This window comes from Chenopodium album, chromosome 3 (genome assembly GCF_948465745.1).
Source record: "Chenopodium album chromosome 3, dcCheAlbu1.1, whole genome shotgun sequence".
Classification (NCBI taxonomy): domain Eukaryota; kingdom Viridiplantae; phylum Streptophyta; class Magnoliopsida; order Caryophyllales; family Amaranthaceae; genus Chenopodium; species Chenopodium album.
Genome location: NC_137836.1, coordinates 61593753 through 61619843, shown reverse-complemented (window position 1 = coordinate 61619843; position 26091 = coordinate 61593753). Strand labels below are relative to the sequence as shown.

Below are 26091 nucleotides of genomic sequence, written 5' to 3'. Positions count from 1 at the left end.
AAAAAAAAAAAAAAAAAAAAAAAAAAAAAAAAAAAATCATTAACATTCAAATCACACTCTTCCTCCCCAAGATTCCAATCAACATCTAAATCACTTGCCTCAAAACTAGATGAACCAAAATCTTTGTCAACTTTTTCAAACAGACTCCTCTTTGCCTTCACCTTATCATGTCTCTTTGTCCTAACCTTATCATGTTTCTTTGCCCTTCTGACTTTCTTACCCTTTCCCTTTTGTGCAACACGCTTCACCCTAGGAGTAAGTCTACTCTCTTTCAAACTTTCAACATGCTTGTTGAACTCTCTTTCAGATATCAACACAGCCTCCTCAAGCACACTATGTTTTTTTTATTGGTTTTAATTTTTAAGCTTTGGGCTTGGAAGTTGGTTGTGCAGAAGGTAAGATGGGCTGAGATTGTGCTGTGATTGGGCTTTGATGGTAGGGCCCAGGTTCATTAATGTTGAGCGTTAGTAATTTTGTCCTATATGTTAGCAAAGTCAAAGGCATAGATTATGGTGTGAGTTCCAAAATTGGCTCTATAGTACAATACATCTCCAATGTTCCCATCTTATCTACTGTGTCTAGGAATTTGTCAATGTCCAAATCTTCCTTGAACTCTTTCCTCCCACTACCTAGTGCTCTACCCTTCATCCTATACCATACCTTAAACCTTTGGAGAACATCTATCCATTCCAGCATCCCTAAACCCAGTGGCAACAACATATCTAAGAGTTGAAACCCTAATGTTTCTCACACTACCTTGTGTAGTCAAATATGTCCAACCCCCTTATACTCAACGACCTTCCTGCCTTTATGCACCTTAGTAACAAATTCCCCTCCTAATCTAATCCTTAAATTAACAAACTTGGGATAAAAACTCTCCTCCTCCATACTGCAACACCTAATGCAATAAAAAAAGGCAAACAATATTCAATCAATTACTTGGTCAACAACACACACACACCAATCACAATAAACAACAAATATAACAACATGCATGACATTTAAAGCCAGTATTTTAATAAACTAATTAATACTGAAAATCGAAACATGCAGCTTTGAATTTTTAATTATATCCACTAATTAAACAATAAAAACCCTAATTTACAACTAATTCATGAATATAATACCACATTACACAAATTAGCATGCAATTACAGTGTTACGTTTTCTAGGTTTCACAATGTCAATGTATAAAATCAAAATACCTTGTTTTTTTTAACTCCGTTTTGCTAATTCCAACAAATAAAATCCTCCTTGCATTGGTCCCCCCCTTCAACGACGTCGTTTTCCACCCAGTTGTACTCTCCTACTACCTAGAATGAGGTACACTTTTGAGACATTTTTCAACTTTTTTGACCATCAATTAGGAGAGAGAGGAGAAGTGATGCAAGAGATTTAATTTTCTGAAAAAATAAAAATAGATGGGTGAGGTTGGATTAATTGCCATTAATGGTGAAGGAGAGAGAAGGGAGACAGGGGAGTGAAGTTTCAAGTGAGAAATAGGAAATAGGAGGGAAAAAGGAATGAAAGGTATTATATAGGGCCCACATGACGTCATAAGGTGGTTGAGAGTTACCTAGGTGAGAACTTTTGGTGTTTAAGAAAAGAATAGGTGGTAATTTTAAAAAAAATAATAATAATAATAGTGGGTGGTAATTATTAATCCCAACTTTGGGTCATTTGGCCTGATAAAAGAAAATGCCCCCTAAAGTTGGGATTATTCAATAATAATGGAAAGTTGGGATTAATGAAAGTAAATGGCCGAAAGTTGGGATTAATAATTACAAATTTTCCTTGTTAAAATGAAAAGAATAGTAGGTGGTAATTGTCAAAATTTCCTAATTTTTAATACTCTAACTCCCTCACTTATATGTTATTTTGTTTAAGCCAATTAAAATTCCCTAAAATTTATTTTGTGTCGGTCAAATTATAACACTTACTCCGTATTAAAAACAGAGGGAGTATTATTTTCGACTTTTCCATGTTTTGTCCTTTGACTTGTAAGTTTTTGTTTTTGGTAAAAATATCTTTAAAAGGTAAATTGAAAAGGAGAAAAAAATCCATCCATTATTCAGCTCATTTAACGTCAGTGTGAGCTTGAGGATGACGTTTGTAGAGACCACCAAATGCTGCCTAATTTGACCTCTATATCCTAACTGGATATATCAGTTATACTCTCCAATCATTCAACAACAACTGATCAATTTTTATGTAAGTTCTTCAATTTCGTTATATCCCATATTTATGCTTTTATTGCTTCGTAATTGACGATTAATTTCCTAATTTAGCTATGATTTTATCATTTTAATTGGCAAATTATCCATTTTTTAAGTTGGGTTTGCTTGATTTTCCTTCAATTCCATGAAATTTGACTGTCTGAAACATAATTTATCAGTTATTATTTGCATGTTTAGTTGATTGTTCGTGGATTAATTTCTGGGTAATGAAGTTGCAAAAGTGTCTGCAACATAATAGGTTATAAGGGTATAAGTAAATGACAATGAAAGATAATTTTGATTCAAAATGAACCTATTTAATTTGGGGATACAATCAAATTTTACAGCAGTATCATTCCGGTTATTGGATTCGAGCACGGCTCGAGGGGCTATATATACTCTTTTGTCGATGATCAGCTCCAGAATTTGATATGTATTTTAGTCTGGTGGAGTCCTTGGAGGAGAATTTGAGTGAGGAGAATTTGAGCGAAATGGGTCAATATGTAAGTCGATTAGAGTTAGATTCTGAAGACGAATTCTATGATGCTAGCAACACTGCTAATTCTAGTAGCTATGGTCATGCACATGATGACAATTCGAAATGTTTAGACAACGAAATTTCTGACTTGACAATGATTAAATCAAAACCCAATGAGCATTTGAGTAAGGTTGTACCCGGAAAGAGAAAAAGATCTGTATCAGCAGTGAAAATGTTGGCTGGTCGAGAGGCTAATTATTCTGGGAGAGGGAGGTTCACATCTGCAGACTGTTGCCATGTGGCTAGCCGTTATGTGCCTGTTAAAGGGCCCTGGCTCCTGGATCAGATGAGCAGTCGAGCATATGTTTCACAGTTTTCCACTGATGGGTCTCTTTTTATTACTGGATTTCAGGTAAATTCCTAGAAGGCTTAGAGATGGGATTAATTAATAAAGCCATTGGCTTCCTGTTATTCTTGGTGGCAGGTGCAGATTATGGTTTGCATATTTAAATTGTTATAGTAATTTGCTTGCACTTTGGTTGTGCAGGGAAGTCATATTAGAATATACAATGTTGATAGAGGATGGAAAGTTAAAAAGAACATTGTTGCCAAAAGCCTGCGTTGGACAATTACCGACACATCCCTTTCGCCGGACCAGCAGTACCTTGTGAGTGATTGTCATTTGTTGGCCGGAAGTAAATTAAAATGTGCCTCATAAAAAAATTTTATTTTATATTTTGTTGGGAGGGGAGGGGAGGGGAGGGGTGTTGTATAATAGAAATAGTGGAGAGATTTGTTCTATAAATTTTTGTTTCACTTGTGATGACATGACTATGTTGTTATTGCAGGTATATTCCAGCATGTCACCTCTTGTACATATTGTTGATATTGGATCTGCTGCTATCGAGTCTCATGCGAATGTGAATGTATGGATCTCATTCTTCAATTTTCTGTCTTAGGAGACATACTTTATTTTTACATATGGAAAAATATGTGCATTACTAGTTTTTGGGTTTATTTAAAATTGTGGTATACAACTCAAGGAAGTGCATTCTGAAGTATCATTTTGATAAAGCAGGAGGTTTTCATGAATATTAATTGTAAATTTGCTTCTACAATATTTAGTTCTTGATAAGCTCAACTCATCTAATCTCTATAAGAATCTTATCTGCATGTCAACTTCAATGAGGATATAATGAGACTTTATGCTACCATAGCTAGATAAATAAAAGGGAAATAAAATACAAAATATGGAGAATGAGATGGTGATAAATGGCTTGGATTGTTCAAAATAAATTATTGGGCAATAGGATACAATGTATAGAGAATGCTGATGGTAGTTGAAATGAGTTAGTGGTTGTTTAGCTGGGGAAGAGGGGGAGGAGGTGTAATAATGATACATGAATATGGCTCTATCGTTCTGTTAGGCTGTATTGTAAAGGATTTTCAATTGATCGAATCAATATTGTTCAGTTTAGTAAGGAGTGTTTCAAAACCCGTGATCTTTTCCAAATTAAACGTTCCAACTTTGAATTGCCCAATATGAAAGTTATTTCCTATGTTTCACTCAAAGTTGCTTGCTATTCAAAGATAGAGTGATAAATTCCTCATGTGAGTCATATCTTCCAAATAATGGCTCTAAGCCTTTATTAATATACTCTAATTACTCTTATAGCGTACAGGTGAACAAGAATTAAAATCAAATTTGTATCACTATAACCGCGACACAGTCCATGATCGTGCATCATATACATTCCCCCAACAATGTGACTGTTCCTGCGAAGCGACTAAAACCATATTTTTGAAACACGAGGATATAAGTCATCTATCCCTCCTCCTTACACCATCAATATGTCTTGTTTATGTGGGTACAAATAATTGGTCTATAAGCAACAATGTGATTAAGCTTTCAAAATTAGGTGGCATAATTCTTTGTTATGTTTCATAATCTGCATTTATTGGAGAAAAAATATGTTAATATCTTTTAAGTTGACTATATTCTTGATCCTTCCGTAGTATTTAATTTACTTCCTCTGGTTTTGTTTCATTCTTTTCCTTTTTTTTTTCCCCGTTTATTGCTATACTTTTACTTTAGCACCATTCAAATTTGCTACCTTTACTACCTTTGACTTTGGTGATTTATAATTAAGAAAAAAGTATCGTGTAGGATCTCGTTAAATTCGTCTTGATTATACTTTCATGATATCAAATTTTATATTTTTTACTTATTGCTAATAAGCAATATAAATGATTTATAATAAACATTAGTGAGCATGACATAAGAAGGGTTGCAAGTAAAAAAAATGAAAAAAAGAACCGCGGAAGTACTCACCGGTGGAGAGAGTATATGATATGGTCTTCATAAAGTCTTCAAAAAAGTGCATTATGCACGATAGCGAATCCAAAAACTTTTTGTTATGGGTTCGGAGTCACTAAATACATATATTAGTGAAACCAAATAACATAATTATATTTCCTTCAAATAAAATAACATAATTATCTTGCAATAAATAATTTGGGTGTGACCAACAAGAGTTGGCTCAAGTGGTAAGAAACTTGATGTCGCTTAAGGGAAGTTTCGAGTTCGAGCCTCACCGAAAACTCTTGTTCAGAGACTCATCCATCATAAGCAACCCGGGTTGGATCCGGATATAGTGAACCTGATGGGGCAACCTAAAAAATAAATAAATAAAGGGTGTGCACATGTTTACAAAAAAAAATAAAAAATAAAAAAATCTTGACTTAAATTTGGAACTAACTATCAAATTCAACATGCATCTTTGATAGAGATTATAGAAAGATAATATATACTTTCATGGTTAAGCTTTGTGCCAGGTAGAGTAGAACTTGCTACCTTTGATTAATGGTGTTGTGTTCACACCACTGGGCTGTTGGGAAGGTTCAACATATATACTTGCATTTCATTTAACTAGCTATAGCAAAGAAATTAAATTAGAATTTTCTTGATCCGTTATGGGTTCAACTGAACCCACAAAACCCATATGGGAACCGCCACTGATTATGTACCTTTGGTAACATATGTATACTTAAATCAGAGCTACTTTCATTTGGGGAAATAAAGGAATTAAATCCTTAAGTGAGGGAAATAAGAGAAAATGATCCATGTTAAAATCGATGTTATCTATTTTGCCTACCACTTGTTATCTTGCACTATGCTATAATTTAAACTTTAAAGATACAAAACTAGAAATATATCATATTTAATGGTACCAGAAAGTACCTTGTTAAGTAAATACAAGAATAACCAGAGCAACCTAATAAAGTAAAAGAAGAAATCAAGAGCAACCTAACTAATTTATATTGGTCAATTATTATCTTCACTCCTCGGTCTTTTTCAGGTGTATTTAACCATATCAAAGTCTCCTGATAAGGGTCCAAAGGTGGAGTCATGAGGAGATTCTATTTCATCTTCTACCTCTGTTTTAATGTGTTCTTAATATTTACTGTTTGCATAAGTATAAGGCAAAGGAGAGAGTGTATAAAAAGGTGGGTGGGTGAAAAAAAAAGATGGATAAAGTAAGAGAGAAAGTGTAAAAGATGGATTTATAAAAAAAGGTGGATAAAGTATGACAAAGTGAGTGTGTACGCTAAAAGAGGTTAGGTAGTAAATGGGGTTGGCCAAAGATGAAATAAAGTAGATATGTTGAGAACATTATAACACGATAAAATGGAATATGTTAAGAACATTACAAAATAGGGGTAGTATTGATATTAATTGCTGATTGGTCAATGATTCCTAGACGAACACATATAAAATCCTGTTTTTCTTCTCATAAAAATCTGCTTTGACTGTTATGACAAAGTGAATGTGTAGGCTAAGAGAGGTTAGGTAGTGAATGGGGTTATCCAAAGATAAAATAGAGTATATATGTTGAGAACATTATAACACGAATAAAATGGAATATGTTAATAACATTATGAAATAGGGGTAGTATTGATATTAATTGCTGATTGGTGAATGATTCCCAGACAAACACGTATGAAATCCTGTTTTTCTTCTCATTAACATCTGCTTTGATAGTTTATGTTGAACAAATTCAAAACTATTTACTTTTCACCGACTCCATGTAGCAGTGGGTGCTTGTTTTTTGTTTCATTTGTAATAAAAGCAATTGATATACTAGTCATTTTTTTTTCTATTTGGAGATGCCAAATTATCAAGGTATGGGGTATTACATAGAAACATATAACTGCTATAGGCAAGGTTTGGGGGTTGCAAAGGAAAATTTTGGAAATACTTCCTTTTCAGTTCTGCTCATTAGCTGGGATCTCAAATCGACACATTTGCATTTTCCTGGTTTTTTTTTTCTTCTTTCTTGCTTCCGAGGAAAGTTGGGGGAGGAAAAGAAAACAATAAGTGGATCTGAAGCAGATCATTCCTATTATGACTGGAGAGGATTTTCTGAATTATAGTGCTGAATTTGTTGACAAGCTCTTTTGAAATGATGCTACTGATTAATTTCCTAAGATTAGTCTTACTACAGTAGTGTAATAAGCTATATTGTACCGAATCTTCTCTAGTAATTTAGGATGGCATGTCTCTCCAATCACCTTATTGTACTACTTTATAGTTTAAAACAAAAAAAAAATAAAAAAATAAAAAAATAAAAAATAAAAAATAAAAAAAAAATCCATCTGAAATAGTATGTTTGCTGTTGTCATATCTTTAACTGCTCCCTTGACATAATACTTTTAACTCATTTAGGACAAAACAATCATATCTGGTGTGTATTCTGATGTTGTGCAGGAGCTCCATGATGGCTTGGATTTTTCAGAATATGGTGAAGGTTACGGGTTTGGGATTTTCTCTGTGAAATTCTCAACAGATGGTCGAGAACTTGTGGCTGGAAGTAGTGATGATGCAATTTATGTTTATGATCTTGAGGCTAAAAAGCTTTCCCTCCGAATATCAGCTCACATTGTAGGCACTCATCTAAATTTATTGTTTTTCTTTTTTTATTTTTCAATGTTATCTTTAAATATTCATTCTATTAACCTTTATTCAGACATTTTTCTTTGGCATTGTTTTCTTACATGAATTTGGCGTTATTTTGTTTAAATTAAGTAGGTTTATTGCAACCATGGTTTCCAAAATTATCGAAATTTAAGATTTTGTGAACCAAATGCACATGTATTCCTTATCATTTTGACTTTATTCAAACTACTATTCTTAACCAAATTAGTGGTTTCATAACTGATTTTGTTTGTTTAGTTGCTTAAAGGTTAACAACCAGACTAACTCAGTTGTTAGAGTTATTGTTGAAGAATAGACTTCTCAAGTATTACTACATGTAAGTATGCCACATTGGTTGAAGAAGAGAGAGTTAGTCACTTTATAAGGCTAGGGGACTACTCCTATTGTTATATGGTTTTGTGATGAAACATCCTTTGGACTTATGAAGTAGACTCTCTCTCTTGATTTGCGGGTATGGCCCGAATATGTATTTAATATGGCATCAGAGCCAAGCCCACGATATGGGATCTTAAATGGCTAAAGTTCACTGGCCAAGAGTATGCGTAGGTCCATGGAGGGGGAGTAAAGAAGCACTTTAGCTCGAAAAATCACATGAGAAAAAGTTAAAAGGGACCTTACATGTGAGGGGTGTTGAAGAATATACTTCTCAAGTATCACCACATATAAGTGTCCCACATTGGTTGAAGAATAGAGAGTTAATCACTTTATAAGGCTAAGGGGCTACTCCTATTGCCATATGGTTTTGGGATGGAACATCCTTTGAACTTGTGAAGTGGACTCTCTCTTTTAGTTTGCAGGTGTGGCCTAGACCCATATTTAATATTTATCTCGATTGGTAAGAGGATTGGAGTTGTAACTCGTTGTAAGTGGAATAATTTGAGGGATCTGGCTGGTTGGTGAAGAGTACTATTTAAGCTTGACATTCCCAAAAAATTCCATAACAGGGAAGTGGTATTACGGTTTAATATTGGGTGTTATTCCGGCGTTGTTGGCCCAACTTATCTGTACTTATATGGTGGATCTCAAACATATTTTTTCGGTGCGGTTGTCCAAATTGAGTAAACAACCATGCTTAGATTTTGAATGGGAGCTATTTCAAGTATTTAATTCTAATTAAACTAGTAGTCTTTCCTTTTGGTAAATCAACAATAACAAATGATATCAACTTATTTTTTCGCTGAAGAGATTAATATATAAATTTTATAAGTTCGGATTATTATTTGTTTCACTTGCAATTAATGCTCTCTATTTCACTTGTTTGGTAGTTGTTTTTCATTTTTTTATTGTTTCAATTGGTAGGTTTGGTTTTGAATGAAGTCCTTGTTACCAAAATTTCTATCCCATCTTTTGTTAAATTTCAATGAAATTTAGTTAAATTCATGAGGAAGCTTAATGTAGTGTGTTCAAAAGATATTACAGCTTGACATACGAAAAGGACTTCCTTAAACCCTGGAGGTTTAATTGGCTAAACACTCTTAAAACCTTGCCATTTTTATGTTATTCTATTCCGTTTCAATGCACCCAAGATTATCTGCACATAAAAAAGGGGTACACATATTGAGGAGCTTGTCATTGTAATTATTTTTATACGCCTTAACTTAGTTGAAGCTTTAGCTTGAAATTAGGAGACCATTTCTACGCTCCTCTCCAAAGTTGGCTTGAGATCAGGGTCCAATTTGCATTCTCAGGTCTTTATTTTACTACTTTTGAGGCAAGCTTACTCTCACAAGTATATGAAGTTACTTCATGTATTACATTGTTAATACTTAAATATCCTAATATATCTCAGACTGAAAGTAGAACTTTTTGCATGATTATGTGGATAGGAATCAGAAATAAGGGAGGTGGAGTCTTAGAGGTTTATACTGCATTGCTTTTAAAATTTAACTGTTTTGGCCAAAAATACACAGTAAAAATAGCTTTGATTAATTTTACCTTTTCTGCCTTGTGAGGAGAACAAAACTTTTTTATCAGATGTATGGAAATTGGCTGTATACATGTGTAAATGTGAATTTTTTTTGGGAAAAAATAAATGCAAATTTTTTGTTGATTTTTTGTGGTTCCTTCCTTAACATATTGCTAATTGCTAAAAATTGAAGATGAAAAAAAACCTGTCTTCACTTACTTTCTTGATTGTTTGTGCAGTCAGATGTGAACACCGTTTGTTTTGCTGATGAAAGCGGCCATCTTATATTTTCTGGAAGTGATGACAATTACTGTAAGGTAAACAATGTGCCTTTTTTAAGTTTTATAGTATAAGGTAAGATACAAGTTGTTTGCCTACCTATCTCAGGGGAAGAACCTACTGATGTTACACACACTTGAAAGAAAAATAGAAAATTATTGCCAGCAACAAACTTCAGAAGTTGATTGTGGTGAACCAGTAAAATTATAACTAAATTCAATACACCCAATTAAGAGGAGGTAAGTTAAGATCCAAACTGCATTGATTCCAATCCAAACAATCCCTAGACCCCAATTCTCCAAACAAAAAACCACAAATCCTGCGTTTTAAAAAACGTAAAAGTACTATGATACCATTTCAACCGATATGATTCAAATCTCCACACTTCTCAAACAGACTAACTGGTTAATAAGAAAAGGGTGCTGACGCTGAGATCTATGTCATACATTGCAAGTGATAAGTGTTGCATACTGTATACTCCTTCCTCCCAAATAACAGGCCACAAATTTATCATGATCCATATCAGGATAGTATGCCACGTTCTCAGTTTCTTAGTGTTAATTATCGATAATTAGGGGATATAAAACCCCGGATTTTTTTTAATTACTATTTTTTATTTATAAATAAGAAAAAAAAAATTATGTACTCCATTCCTGATATGCTTTCCATTTTGAGCTGTTTTAAAATGTTTGGCTCATTTCTACTATATTCTTTTTCTTAGGAAAAATTCCTTTTACTACCTTACCTCTCCTACCCCACACTATTCACACCTTTTTACACCCACCCCACGTAGCACTTACCAATGTGAAGAGTGATTAATAAATAGTTTAAGTGCTAATGAAAGCAGAACTGGGTGTGAAATTATTGTTTTGTCAATACCCCCATGAAGAGGCTTATTTAAAATTACCACGCTAGTACCAACTAAAGTTGTACACGCAACTAGATCTTACAGTGTCGGAACTTGAATCAAGCCACCCAAGGGTCAATACACTAGAAGAAGCCAATAAGTGTAGCTTAAAGGCCTACCAAGCATTTAACTCCTCTCACTATTTCTGGATCAACAATTTCCTTCGGAGAAGTCTCCAACAATTTCAAAACCCTGACATTTCAAGAGGGCTAACTTGAGAATCCAACACCTAAGGCTTGCCTGTGCAAGACATCGGTCCTCAGATAGATTCTGGCGGTCGTGATGATCTGGCCTTAACGAGTTCTTAATGGATGGGGTTGGCAAGTGATGGTAGGACTTTGGCGCATGTTATATTGTCTGATGACCGTGCTCTAAACCTCCTATCGTTTCCATAGAGGCAAAAATAGGTGCCCCAGTATACCTATTTTTACATCTGCTTACTCATATACATGATGCTGGATGCCTGGATCCAATAAATGTGTATACTAATACCTATTAATGTATCAATCATCAAGATGTATCACATTATTTCCTACCCAGTTAATTATGAGCTGTATCTGTAGTTGTGGGACAGACGATGCTTCATTGCAAGAGGGAAGGCGGCTGGTGTCATGATGGGACATTTAGAAGGAATTACATTTATTGATAGCCGAGGAGATGGTCGATATTTCATTTCAAATGGTAAAGATCAGTGCATAAAGCTCTGGGATGTTAGAAAGATGTCCTCTAATATTACTTGGTATGTAAACTATTCATTTATTTTTGTAAGACTTGAAAGTTAAAAACATGTTAAATCTGTCATTTTATGTTTTCACTGTCACACTGTGCTATGCATGTAGTGAATTCTTTGTCCATTTTGAAGTCTTCAAAAGTGTGTAATAGTATAATTTAAAGTTATATAGACATGCACTTATGTCACTTCAAAGGCAGGATAAAATTAGAGGTCACGTCCTTCGTAGAAAAATTCTGCTAGTCTACTGAATGTAGGTATTCATAGAATCATAGGTTTATAGTTGATGTAATTCTTTCTTTGCTATATGGGCTTCCAAGGATCTTTTTTGCTGTTTTTCCTTGTATGGTCAGTCATTCTTGATGTAATTCTTTTAGTCTTTCAGGAAAAGAAGATTTTGATTGCTCTAAAAGCTATGTCGCTAGTTATAAGTAGAAAAATCTTTGAATTAGTAAATTCTTAAATTTGAGACTTGTATAAACTTTTGGTCGGAAAATGCTATTTTATTTTGGCTAGAAACTGTAATGTAACAGTATCATCTAGGTATTTTGACTAACAGGATGCAAGCTATTTGGTTGGTTTAAAATGATAATGTGCATACACAGTAGTCTAGTAATTCCTCTTCTTCTTTTAAGATAAAATGCTAACTTCTGACACTATTAACTTCACTCTAGTTGTCTTTTGTATTCATACATAAGACGAAATACAATCATGAGGGATCTTTTTAGATTCATTTCAGTGCATATTATCTAAATATTTTTTTTACAAACTTTACTTGTTTGATGATTAAAGAAGAAAAGAAGATGATTAAAGATATTTATGATTGAAGTTATATATTAGCAAGCGTTATAAAATAAACATGTAAACTAAAAATAAACTGAGGAAGTATGCCTTTATTCAAATATAACAATGACTGATAAATGATTGTACAACATTACAATGTGCTACCACTGGAACAAATACTCAGTTTTTATGCTTGTGGATATAACTATGCATGTTTGATTATTTGCACATTAATGCGATTTTTGACACGCTTCTATCTGCCAGTAATCCTGCTCCTAGGAATTATGAATGGGATTACAGATGGATGGACTATCCACAGCAGGCAAGACATTTGAGACATCCTAATGATCTATCAGTAGCTACATATGGAGGACATTCAGTCTTGCGTACGCTAATCCGTTGCTATTTTTCTCCAGAATTTAGGTGAGTTTATTTGCCGATGTCTCCCTTTTCAGTGAGCTATAGAGCTATAGAGCCAAGTTTATGCTCACTGTTAACTTTTTTGCTTTTCTGTCTACATATTAGCTAGAAGTTATAATTTGTATATAGTATCTATGGAGAGCTTAATAATAGGCTCTTCTTGCTCCTCCAGCTTGGAGATTGAGCTGGATGTTTGTTACGAATTAGAACAGATTAGTGACTACATTGAAGGGATTAAGGACTGTAAAGAGAGATTAAGGGAGGAAGAATATTACATACTCCCTCCACTACCGTTAGTTCCGGTGAAATATGAGATACTGGCATCTATAACGGGACGGAGGGAGTACTTTTGTTTGGTATTATCTAGCATTTAATATGTCAATGCAATTTTGTTTCTTAGCTTTGAGTATCACTGCAATAACTAACAAATTCTTATTCTGTGCGCATAACCTTACAAAATATTACATGGGATAGGGCAAAGTATTTTGCTTTGGTTGTCTACTCTTTAACATCTATATACATAAAGAGAACAAGTTTCTCTCTTGATTATGAACTACCTACTGCTTGTTGAACCCTGTAACTTTGATGAAAGTAGGATAGCTGAAATTTGGGGTCAAAGAGTTTCCCAAAACATTCTTGGTGGGTAAAATGTGAATGAAAGATCCCACTGCATAAAGTAAAGTCCATAAAATTTAGTAATAGTGAGAATTATTCATCTCTCTCAATCTCTATTGATTAAAAAATCCAGGGTTTATATCGACATTGAGAAATTATTTGTCACAAAATTGTGGGTGGGGAAATAATGGTCACAGTTTCAAAGACTAGCAAAAGTTCAGCTCATGACAATTTTGACTTTGACTATCATTGTTTCTTTATTATTTGTGGTGTAAATTAAGTGTATTGTTATGCTAGAGTGTTACGCAAAGGAGGTCTAATTTCCTCTTTAAGTGGGATGTGAGGGTTATGAATATGTGACAGATTTTTCTTGCATCATTAGTACTACTTAATTACCTGGGAAAAAGAAGATCTCAACAAAAGGGATGAAGGAACACTTTTGAAGTGATGCTTATGAGTAGAATCCTGAGCTTAAGACTGCAAGATTGAATTGTAGCGCATTGTTTTTAGAGAAAGTAAAAGGAAAATATGTATTCGTTTAAAGGTGAGATCAAGACTCTCATGGACTCTACCAATCTATTGACACATCCTTAAAGACCCAAACCTTTTTATGTGGTCAAGCTTTCAGGAAACACATACTAGAGGTTCATTCTAAAAATAAGGAAAAAGATGTTCAAAAAGGGGGTGAAAGGCTTAACTTGTTAGCCCATTATCACTAAAACTTTGGACGTTGGAGTTAATAGCACTAGGAAAAAAAATGTTGGATGAGATGGAGTGATGCATTATTTGAAACAAATTTAAGATAAGACCCTATGAGATCTTGTATACTCCCTATATTCGTGAAAGTTTGACTCACTATAGACTCTTGTTTCTAGGAAAGTTTCCAAATGGTGAGTGGTGTAAGAAAGTGTATAAAGTACTCCCTCCATCTCTAAAAGAACGACCCTTTTGGGGAGTTTTCACGGATATCAAGAAACTTAAGTTGGAAGTACATGTGTATGGGGAAGCTAATAAAAGTACATTGAAAAGGGAAATTTACATGGGATTTGCAAAAACGTAGAGAGAGAAAAATAATTGTACATAGATAAGGCAAAATTTACACGGGGAAGCTAATTTTGCACAAATATTATTGCAAAATGGAGGGTATTTAAACGCAAATGAGATGAACATTTTGGGACTAAAATTTGGCCAAAAGGGTCGTTCTTTTAGGGACAGAGGGAGTAATAGAGATGGAGTACACAGGTAAGTGGGTGTAATGGAAAAGTGATAAAGTAAGAGAGTGAGTGAAAAGATATACATTGTTGTGGGTAAGAGGGGCATAGTTGCAAAAGGAGGTTGCTAAAAATAAAGTAAAAGTGAGTCAATTTTTGAAATACCTCAAAATGGAAAGTAAGTTAAACTTTTGAGGATCAGGAATAGAGGGAATAGTTATATTAGTGTCTGAGGAAGAAGAAGTTTTGGTGTGCAAAACCAATAGAGCTGATGAAGTCAGATAGAGTGGTGCTCTTATACAAATGGGGCTCTATGAATTTCAAAAGGGAGAAATTGTTATGCTATTTTGCGAGGATCTTTCTTTTCTTTTGAAATCAAGAGGCCAGAAGAGAGAGAGAGAGGAGAAGGGGTAAGGTGAATTTTTTTTAACTTTTAGTTTTTGTTTTGGTAGGCTACGAGGTTCCTAGAAAGACAAAATTTTAACAGCATGTAACATTGTGCCAGACTTTTGTGCGGTGGTGTTTTCATATTGATCTCATATTATGTATCGGTTTTTTGAAACCTAAGATCATGGAACTTGTTCTGATCCATGCAAGATCTTATGTCAATAAAACTTATCCATTTGTCCTTTTCACTAATCATTGTGTTTCTGAACATTAAACTTTGTGTGCACGTCATATAAAATTTGCAACTTCACCATCATTTGATAGATTTTTCTATGGTTTTGGGTTGCTAACTATGAATATAAATTGAATGTTATCTGTTCTAGACTTAAAGTAACTCCCTTGAAATTGTTAATTCCTCACTTTTGCATATAGCTTAGGACCTTCATTCTTCCGTTGTAATCAACTTGCTCAGTTGACTTCAACTGCCTTCCTTTCTTTTGTTGTGACCATTCCTTGGCTCATTCTCTCTAATTGGGTAAATACCCTATTGCAATCTTATATTCCAACCATTGCAGCGTTATCATAGGAATTTGGATCATGCTGTAGTCAACAAAATTCTATGATTTATATATCCTTGGCATCATTGTCTTCAGTCACGCAAAAATCTGCGGGCAACACGAGCTCTTTAACTTTAATTTATTTTAAACACTTTGGATAATTCTTGGTGACGAAATAAAGATGTCTCATGGCTCTCAACTAATAATGAGATGAAACATTTTCTTAGTCTATTAAGAAGCCATGTGTTAGCTTCCTTAATTTGAAGCACATTACAAAGTAGTTTGGTTTGATATTGTTAGAGAAATATAAGCACTGTAAGCGAACCTCGACAAATAGTAATTGGCTGATTTTTATTAATTTATTTTTAACTGGGGAGCTAATCACATTCACACAAAAATTCATTATATTCAATAACTCATCAACAATGGAGAAATTAATTTAATTTTCCGTTGTGAAATAATAAACTTATGACAAAACTGCTAAGAGGTGTTCTGTACTGCTTAATTTTACTTACCTGAGTCTGAATTATTGCCCTTATCTGAAATTATTATTACTTAACTAAATCATCAAGACTTATCTGAACTTATTCCGACTTATATTTTCTGAACTTGTGAACGTCCAAAGTTTATTTATCTAACCTATTTTGTCTCAAACAAGTCAAAATAAGTTAAGACAGTAAGGGTTTTCTAACAGTGTTGATAGTGGTAAAAGATAATTGACATGATGGCATTGTCTTTGCAGTGGAAAGAAGTACATATACACAGGTTCAAATGATGGGAGTGTGTACATATATGACTTGGTATGTCATTTATCTCTCATCTTGTGCCTTGTTAAGATGTTGCCTGGTAAATTTTATGCTTGTTGAGCAAAAAGATGCTGATGATGCATATTTTTTATTCCTTGTATTGCATTCTGATTAGTTAAGTGGCTTTGATTCGACATGTAGGGAATAATTATGGATAAATTTTCAGCTTTGATTTATAATTTACTTATAAGTTAAAATGGCTCAATAAACTTCCTGTGAATTATTGTTTTCTGTTAAGCTATGAAAATGAACCCTTTGAAATCAAGGGTCTAATAAATAAATGCTTTCGATTTGTTTTGTGGACATACACCTGACCCTTAATTACCTTGTTTAGGCGAGATTCACATTGTAGACAATGGATCTAGAAAATGACCCCTGAAAGCTTTATGGAACATTTTTCGGCACACAAATTGAAAAATAAAAATTTAATTCATCAGCTCCAAAGAGAATGGTGGCCGGAAAACTCACTAAAGGTGCGATTTGCATCCAAGTCATTAGTTTCTGGTGTTTTGGCTACTACGTAAAATACAGCGTGCTGGGTGCACCCAAGCCATAGTTCAGAGTGTTGAGGCCAATTTTGCCAAAAAATTGAGGACAACTCTTATTTTTGTGTTAATGTGGTGAATGAATCTCCCTTAACTCGATGAGTGGTCTGTTTTGTGTCCTATTACAGGTTAGTGGAGCCATCGTAGCAAAGCTTGATCACCATATGTCTGTGGTGAGAGACTGCAATTGGCACCCTAGTTACCCAATGCTTGTTAGCTCATCTTGGGACGGGAGTTTAGTAAAGTGGGACTTTTCAGGAAGTGATGAAATGCCTGCACCTCCAAGCGACGAACGAGATCTATGGAGACGACATCTATGATTTGGATTTCCTTAATCATTATTCAACAAACATGGAATGATTCCCAAACGATCTCATTCTTGGTGCACTAATACACATTACACGTCTAAGGTACAAACTATAAAGTGTAAATTATATCATACCAAATAACAAATGATTATGTAATTATTCCATATCCTTGTAATATAATCTTCATAATTACTTGTATTGTGGGCAAATGTATTGCTGTACAATTATTCTATTTTGAGTGGAAGTTGTTTGTGGGCATACTTTGAAGATAAGGGTTATTGGAAAGAATAGTTATTCGTGATTTACATATGCTGCTTTGAGTGCGCACATAATTTTATGTTTTAGTTATAGAAAGAATCTCTTTTTTATATGCTTCTTCTTTTTACCTTTTTTTCAAAAATAAAAATATGATAAAATCTGAATTTTTAACATTTTCAGATTCTGGCAAGTACCTAGCTATTGACTTAAGGTTTGTTCACATTTAATTTTAGTTCGCTTCAGCTCAATTCTAATCAGTTCAGTTCCAATCAGTTCAGCTCCTAATTTTCCTCTCTCATAAAATATTCATTTCAACTCAGTTCAGTTTAGCTCTAATCAGTTCAGTTCAGTTCAACTTCAATCAGTTCAGTTTAGTTCAATTTAGTATAGTTCAGCTCAGTTCAGTAAATGTGAACATGACTCATATTTCGTGCAAAAATATCGCCTCTTTTGGCATTCATATTATTACTGGTTGTGTCGTTTGATTTATGTGTGTGAATTTGAATAAGAGGGATACCTAGTTAATTCCCTAGATAAACAAAATCTGGAGGTATAATTGTCTTTTCAAATACCAGTGGAAAGGTATATGCATTTTTTCATGTACTTGGTGAGGGGTACATGTGTAATTTTCTCACCAAACAGTAAAAGTAAAAAGCAAACAGTGATTGGACAGCTCACTAAAAGTACTGAATAAATAACCCTGCTTTTTCAATATATTTACAAAAATGCCATCAGATTAACAAAAATTCGTTTATCTGGCAGATTAACTTATATTTTCCCTTTGAATAATATTACTCCGTACAATCAACATAGTGTTCTTTGTACAATTATTTTCCTAAGTCAAGATTAAGTGTTGACTGAATTCTAAGGTCATTGGTGATGGCTATATTATTATGATATACTCCTATACTTTGTGGAAGAGCAAGATTAGCCCTGGGTCTTAAGATTCTAGATGACATCATCATTTTTTAATTTTGCGGTCTTAAGACGAGACTTTATTATTTTTAACCATTTATGAAGTTTGGTCTTAATAAAATCTGAAGTGCAGTGTTGAAAATTCAAGACTCAACTTCAGACTCAATTTAACTCAATTTAATTTTTTATTTTTTATTAAAAAAAAACTTTAATATTTTAATTTACATGTAAAAAAATGAGTCTGAGCGATTGAAGAGATAAATTTTATCGAGTCTTAAAGAGTCTTAACATAATTATAAATTAGAAAAAAAATTAAACTTAATCTAAAAAACTGATGTGGCAATGGAGTAAAGTCTTAAGATGAGACTGCGCTAATCTTGCTCTAAGTTATACGAAGTATATAGTTGTTGATAGCTATATTATTAACAAGGTTAGGTGCGATGTATGGTTTTTATCGATAAAAATATTTTGCTTATTTTTTGTAATAAAAATTATTTAAGCAAAATATAATAAAATGTAAGCCTTATCGTAGGAAAAATTGAGATAAAATAAAATATACATCCTCTGTTTCCTTATAGTTGTAACACTTTCATAAAATGAAAATGTTACAATAGTAAGAAAATGAAGATTTTTACAGTGAAATTTGTACTATTACCTTTATTTAAAGTTCATGGCCCACATGTGAATTATACTCCTAAGCTCTGAACCCCATTTGAATTAGTTCTACTTTTTTTAAAATACCGTGATAAAGTGTGTGTTACAATTATAAAGAAACAAATGAAGTATAATGTTAAAAAAAAATTATTAAATGTTATACAATGTACTTTATAATTTAAATCAAAGGTGTTAGGGAAATTGGCTTTAAATTATTCATGCCAACTATTAGCAGCATATGCAAAATACAATGAACTTTTTTATTTGCTATACGCGGTACCACCTTTTGTACAACATGTGCAAAATCCTAATTAAGCCAGTCACCGGAAAAGTATCATGAGGAATATTCCGTCTATATTTATTAATAATTTTTATTATTAATTTTTTATTTATTTATTTTTTCAAAATACATATAATGTTAATAATTTTCTTTACAGTACAATCTAAATTAATTGTACCCCACTCATTTGTTAGGTTTTTTTTTAAAAAAAAAAATTGTCAATATGTATTCAATTTTTTTCCCCAAAATACCTGTAGTAATTTTTACTACCACAACAATAATAAATAGTGTAGTAAATGTATTATTATTTTGATATAAATAGTTTCAAAATTTGTTTAAAATATCTAAAATTTCCCCACATTATTTTAGTTGGTGAATGTGGGTAAATTTTTTATTTTTGGAACTAATAATACCAACACAATAATGCATTTAAATATCCTATATACTATTGTGTGATAGTAGAATTTACTACATTCATGTATTTTGAAAATAAAAATATTAATGCATAATGACAATTCAAAAAAATTAAAAACTAACTAACTAACAAAGAAGTGGGGCATTATTAATTTGGATTATAAAGGAAATTATTAACTAATATTTATTTTGCAAAGAAAACTTAAATTGATAAAAATAATAATGAATATAGACAGAATATTCCTCAAAATACTTTTTCGGTGACCGGCATACTATTTTGCACATATAGTACAAAAGGTGCTATCATTAATAGCAAATTGTTGATTGAGTTTGTATACTTTTGCACACATTGTTGATAATTGGTATATTTTAAGCCAATTTTTCTTAGTTTAATGGTTTTATTATTAATACAAATTCAAAAATAATTAATATATGTGGAAAACCTAAACTCATAAAATCACTAATATGTCGGAGGAAAAAAAAAAGTTGGGGTAGTCTACCTTTTCCAAGCCTTTTAGGAATAGTTTTGACTGAACTTTTTAATTTTATTTTTCAGAAAAAGCAACCCATGGATGATAGTGATGTCAACAGTAATAATTTTATTTATTAGATAGATATTGGAAGAGAGAAACAATAAATTACAAATTATTAGTGCAATTGGTAATAATATAAAGCAGCAAGGAAAACTAATTTTTATTTTTATGTTTTTTAAAAAAGGGCAAATGAGCAAGTGAGAGATTAAAACAGTAAATTGATCCTACACTTACATCTAATTAGAAAGAAAGGGTGTAACAAGTTGATGATGAAAATAGGTAGGGAGGATCGTGTGTTTGATCTTCCAAAACAGCAATTAGGAGGGATTTGGAACCTAATCATCCAGAGCTGATTTTCAAATCCGAATTATCCCAAAGGATGACCGGGTGGAACACAAAAAAAAAAAAAAAAAAAAAAAAAGAAAAAAAAAAAAAAATTGATGATGAAAAGATTCATTATTTCATAAGTATCAAGGGTTTATTCTAGTCATGTGATTTTTACCTATTTAAATTTATATAAACTTATTAGTGTGTTTTAATAAACTGTATTTTAGTCATAATTTAAACTTAGGTATTCCTTGTTAGAATTTATTTTCTAAAAGTTATAAGATGAACATAAGAGACCCAAGTTCGAGGGCTCCATCCAAGAATGTACTTCCTCCAAAACCATTACCATTGCAAGGCTGTATGCACCAAAGTTACTTCATGTACAACTTATTCTTCCGATACCTTGTTCGATACGTCCATACACTTAAATCCAGCGTTAGTCTAACCCCAAAGGTGCCAAGGCACGGCACGAATCACAAGAGAATACTAAGTTGAAGTTAACTAAAAAACGAAGTGAAAGACATTCTTTGTGTATTGGAGATTGAGGCTTAATTAATTAATGACAAATTAACATGAAATTTATGGAAGATAGTGACATCCCATAACATAAGAACAAATTAAGTGGACCTCTTGAAATCATAAATTTCCATTATGATGAAGTCACATGACAAGTACTTGATGATCATCTTCTTGTGAAAATGAAAAGTAGAAACTTCTTGGTCCCTTAATTACAACCGTTTATATTTATGTTTTTTTAATTTCTTCTATACACATGTTTCACCTACTTCTATGATGAATGGATCTTCTATTTTTATATAATTGTATCATTTATTGGTACTATTTCTCCCATATTTGCTTGCTTGTTTGTGCACAAAAATGATAATAAAACAATTATAATGGCCTTTGTCCTTGTATTTATTGAGTGATAGGTAATATTTGATTATGAATTTGTAAGATTATCGTGAATGATAAGTGAAAATAGTTCTTAAATCATAGGATCATTTTGAAGTATGGTTGAGTCTTATTAGGGAAGTGGGGACGTGAACAAGTGAAATTAGCTAAAACCTACAAATGAAATTTTAAGTTAGGACCTTAAGATTATCGTGAATGAAATTAGCTAATTACTTCAAAATGAGACTTACAAAATAGAATAAGTGAAAATACTACCTCAAACTACAATAAGTGAAAATACTACCTCAAACTACAATGAAATTAGCTAAAACCTACAAATGAAATTTTAAGTTAGGACCTTAAGTAATAAAGAGATGTTGATAACAATAAGAAAGTGAAATTAATAAAAATAACTTTTAAATAATAAAAATGAATTGTTAACTAAATTATTAAACTGTTTATTGGATAATGCTAAAAGATGTCCCAACGTCTGTGCTAAACTCTGACTTTTTAAAATTCATTAATCGTACTTAAAATAAAAAATTAAAAAAAAAAATAAAAAGAAAAAAAAAAAGAATCATCCATGTCAACAATTAACAAATGAATCGGTTTACCTTTTTTTAAAAAAATTTATGCTTTAATGATAAACCACTACTAACTCAACTAGGGATTAATTCTACTAAACACCTTCTTCAATTAACAATTTCATATTAGATTTATGCAAACTATTCTTCTACATACTAAGTATTATTTCTTCACTTCATTCACTCTTAAACCGCTAATTGAATCAAGAATTAATTTGACAAAACCGCAAATAAATCTTAAACAAAAACCTCATGTGTTGGTGTATATAAGAGCAACTCCAATGGTTGTAACTAGGGACTTGCTTGCAATTTCAATAATTCCCTAGCTACTAGCTTGACCATTGGAGCTAGAACACTCAATTAGCTTGCCTAAATAAATTAGCTTTGCCATTAAACTTGCTAAAATAAAAATGCTCACTGCACCAATTAAGCTCTTTCCATGTAATTTCTATCCAACAACTAATATTAAGCTAATAGCTAGCCATTGGAGCAAAAAGTAGCTAAGATGATAATTAGTTTAAAAGTTTATGTGGCATGACAAGCTAATTGTCAAATTAGCTTACAATTGAAGTTGCTCTAAAGGCCAATTCTTATCCAACTTTAGCCAAAATGAAAAAAAAAATGAATTTAATTAGCTAAAGATCGAGTTTGATGGTAAATTTCCACTTTGAGCAGAATCCTCCGACAGCTACGTCTAATGGATGAAAATAAATTATTGAACCCAAATATATTGGGCCCATTTGGGTCACTACCATCCTTTTTGGCCCAAATTAGGGACCATGTGGCCCATTAAAATCCCCTTCATTAACTAATGATTTCCTCTAAATCATAAGTAAGATAAATCATATTCAACTCAAAATCTTGTAGTCTTCATGTTAAGCTAAAAAGATTAGAAAGATGCATTTGTCTCTTTCCCTTTAATTGACAAAGTGTCTTAATTAAGCCTTTACCTTTTTCTTTGTTTATTTGATTATGATTTTTATGTTTGTAATAATTATTATTAAGTTGATTTTGTATTATTGTATGGAATGATTATGATATGCTTCACCAACTCGTGCGGGTTAAAGCTTCTTAAAAAGAAGCCAAGGCTTCGATGTCTTCTTAACTTGTGTTTGTTGCTTTTCTTTCTATATACTTGTAGTCATCATTAAAACTTGTACACCTTCAGAGTTCTAAAATTATTCTATCCGTCTTAATTTAATTGCTCCATATATCTCCATTATAAAATCGTGTACCCGTATTCAATACAAGGATTAAAGTGGCATACATCAAAATTATTACTTCGTATATTGTGGTATTACAAGGATCATCAAAATGAATCTTGTGCAAGACACTTCACTCGACTTAGGTTCGCCCTCATACTATTTAGCAGAGGCGTGGATGAAGACATGCGATGGCGGCTAATAGACTAAGATCGACCATATTGTGGAGAATCCGACAACGATAGAAAATAAAAGTAAAATTAAATTAGGAAGTAGAGAGTATGCCTATAAACCACATATTAAATTATTAATCATAAAAACTATTGTTAAGCCACCATACTAAAGAAAAAAAAAATAATAAGTTCATAGTAATACATTATCACTCAAAACTGAGTACAGCTAAATACTTCGTAAATAATACTCCGTATATAATAACAAGTTTAATAATAATAATGTACTCCGTAATACTAATAATAAACTACAAATTAATATATAAAATAAAAGTTAAAAACTATCCACATTTCTGCTTTTCCACATTATTTCTTCTGAGTTCATTCACCTCATGAAACAAAAAATTAAATAAATCAAAGCAAAAATCTTTGCCACATAAACTAAATTAATTAACTAGACACAACAAAAAATTTTAATTAATTAGGAAAAAAAAAAAAACCTTTTTTTAGACAATAATAAGATGTCTGGTATGAAATTCCAAAATTACCCTCGCCACTCGTTACACTGCGCAGTAGGTCGTGTCTTGGCATCCCCAGCCTTCAACGGGCAAGCTGACTGTGTTGGTGGGACCATACAATTATACTGTAAACACAACACACTACTTAGAGGAATCTCAGCCGTCTGATTCATCTGAAATCCTGTCAGATAGTTATGCTGCAAGTATAACGTTTGTATCGTTGCATCCATCAGCCGATCCACAAAGCTCTCCGGAACCGAACCGAAGAACCGGTTATTGTTCAGGAATAGGTTCTGGACCGTTGATAGCATCGGCGAAACTTGGCCTGATAACCTGTTGTAGCTCAAATCTATGGTTGAAATTGTTACTTGGGTATCGGGCTGAACCGGGCCGAAGAACTGGTTTCTTTGTAACTGGAGGTTGGAAATTGGGAAGGTGAATATTTGACATGGGATTAAACCGGTGAATTGGTTCATGCTTAAGTCGAGGTAATTCAACCGGTTTAGATTGGGTAATGTGTTGAAAACAGGTCCGGTTAGCTTGTTCCACCCGAGCGAGAGGTACTGAACCGAAGGCGGGAATGAGTCGGATTGGAGAGGACCGGTTAGATTGTTGTGCATCAAGTCGACTCGTGTTAGCGAGTTTGAGATGAAAGAAGGCAACGGACCGTCAAGGTGGTTATGACAAAGTATAAGGTTCGAAAGAACCGGTAGTGAACCAAGAGGTCGAGGGATCGAACCGGTAAGCTGATTGTAGCTTAAGTCAAGAGTGTGCAAACTTCTTAGCTCTCCAAAACCAGCAGGAATATCACCCTTTAAGAAATTCCTACTAACGGCGAAAAACCGAAGATTCGACAACTCCGATATTGTACCGGGTATTCGACCCATGACCCGACCCGGAACAATGGTGAACTCCGCGAGCGAAGACAGTTTCCCGATCGCTGGGTCAATCCGGCCCGTTAGGCCCGGTGATCCAGCCCTTGGGTCGCCGAGGTTGAGCGCGATGACCTTGTCGGAATCACAGTAAACTCCGGGGAAGTTACACGGGTCGGATGTGAAGTCCCATGACTGAAAGAAATTCGACCCCGGAACATCTCGTAACGATTTCCGTATCGATTGCAACGCTAGGAAATCAAGCGGGTCTAGAATCGCCACTGATAGAAAACAACATTGTTGCAACCATATCATCAATAGGTAAACCACTGCCTTCCTCCAACAACAACCCATCATATTCGATAAAACGAACCAGATAGATTATCGAACAAATTGTAATACAATTATGAATATATATATATTATATATATATGAGTGTATTTGTATGTGATTAATCTATTAGTTATAATTTGATGATCATATATATAGAAGGAGAAGAAGAGAAAGAATGGGGTAATGGGAGACAAATGTTCAGAGAAATTTGCTTTTCCGTGAGGAGCTTACCAAACTTCTCGTGTAGGCTTTAATGGAGAAGACAGACAAAGCCAAGTAAATGAAAGAAAAAAAAATAAATAAATAAAAGATATAATTAGCTTATCAAAGAAGCAAAACAAAGAAAGGTAAGAGAGAGAATGAATTTGTAGCATTTGTTGTTCTGCAACTTTTTGTTAAGTTGGCTTACAAGAGAAGAGGAAATGACTACTTCCAACTGCTATACTTGGAACTAACATCAACATGAGCAAATTTTTATTTATTTTATTATGGGTTTGGGTTTTGTTACGGGGATTTGAGTTAGGGGACCAAACGGTTGTCCGAGCCTACATGGCAATGTTGTTATTAGGTTCGGTTGCCATGTCAGCATAGTTAGTGTGTTGTAGTAAACGAGGACCACGTGAATTGGCGGTTAGCTGATACTACTATTAGAGGAGGAAACAGCTCATCTTCTACTAAAAGCTATTGACAAATGACAATATTTATCCCTTTATTTTGTTTTCCTTTTTGTTTTTAGCTTTTTTTCTCGTGAAGTCTTTTTCTAATGTTAGACCATTTTAGTACCCCTTTTGCTTTCTTTGAAGTGGATTGACACCATATTGCTATTGATTTTTCCAATTTGACAAAATATTTGGATTATTTTCTTTGGTGTTTTTGTTTTACTTGTAATTGTAACATACTTGGACTCGTCCGTTCATCAATAAATAATTGCGTCATTTGATATTTCATTTGATAAAGTATGGAGTGATTTTAGATTCAATGGTCAAAGTTTTAAAT

At 33.1% G+C, this 26091-nt stretch overlaps 2 protein-coding genes across 2 annotated transcripts; one reads left to right on the top strand and one right to left on the bottom strand.

Moving 5' to 3' along the window:
* The first annotated feature begins 2042 nt into the window (after window positions 1-2042).
* LOC145624016 (LEC14B protein-like) lies at window positions 2043-17453 on the top strand. The gene is made up of 10 exons (XM_081676944.1): window positions 2043-2211; window positions 2564-3106; window positions 3242-3361; window positions 3543-3620; window positions 7463-7636; window positions 9836-9913; window positions 11346-11521; window positions 12560-12718; window positions 16228-16285; window positions 16965-17453. Exons 2-10 carry the CDS (start codon window positions 2648-2650, stop codon window positions 17154-17156), a joined length of 1494 nt encoding a protein of 497 aa, XP_081533070.1. The 5' UTR covers window positions 2043-2211; window positions 2564-2647; the 3' UTR covers window positions 17157-17453.
* Window positions 17454-23517: 6064 nt separating this feature from the next.
* Window positions 23518-25556, bottom strand: LOC145614429 (uncharacterized). Its single transcript, XM_081669489.1, has one exon. It carries the CDS (start codon window positions 25117-25119, stop codon window positions 23917-23919), a length of 1203 nt encoding a protein of 400 aa, XP_081525615.1. The 5' UTR covers window positions 25120-25556; the 3' UTR covers window positions 23518-23916.
* Between the last annotated feature and the right edge of the window lie 535 nt (window positions 25557-26091).

Excerpts from the sequence above, each read along its gene's own strand:
- LOC145624016 (XM_081676944.1), top strand. The coding sequence starts at position 2,648 with ATGTATTTTAGTCTGGTGGAGTCCTTGGAGGAGAATTTGAGTGAGGAG. Across the intron at positions 9,914-11,345 it reads GTGATGACAATTACTGTAAG|TTGTGGGACAGACGATGCTT; the intron begins GTAAACAATGTG and ends CTGTATCTGTAG. Across the intron at positions 12,719-16,227 it reads TATTTTTCTCCAGAATTTAG|TGGAAAGAAGTACATATACA; the intron begins GTGAGTTTATTT and ends TTGTCTTTGCAG.
- LOC145614429 (XM_081669489.1), bottom strand. The coding sequence starts at position 25,119 with ATGATGGGTTGTTGTTGGAGGAAGGCAGTGGTTTACCTATTGATGATA.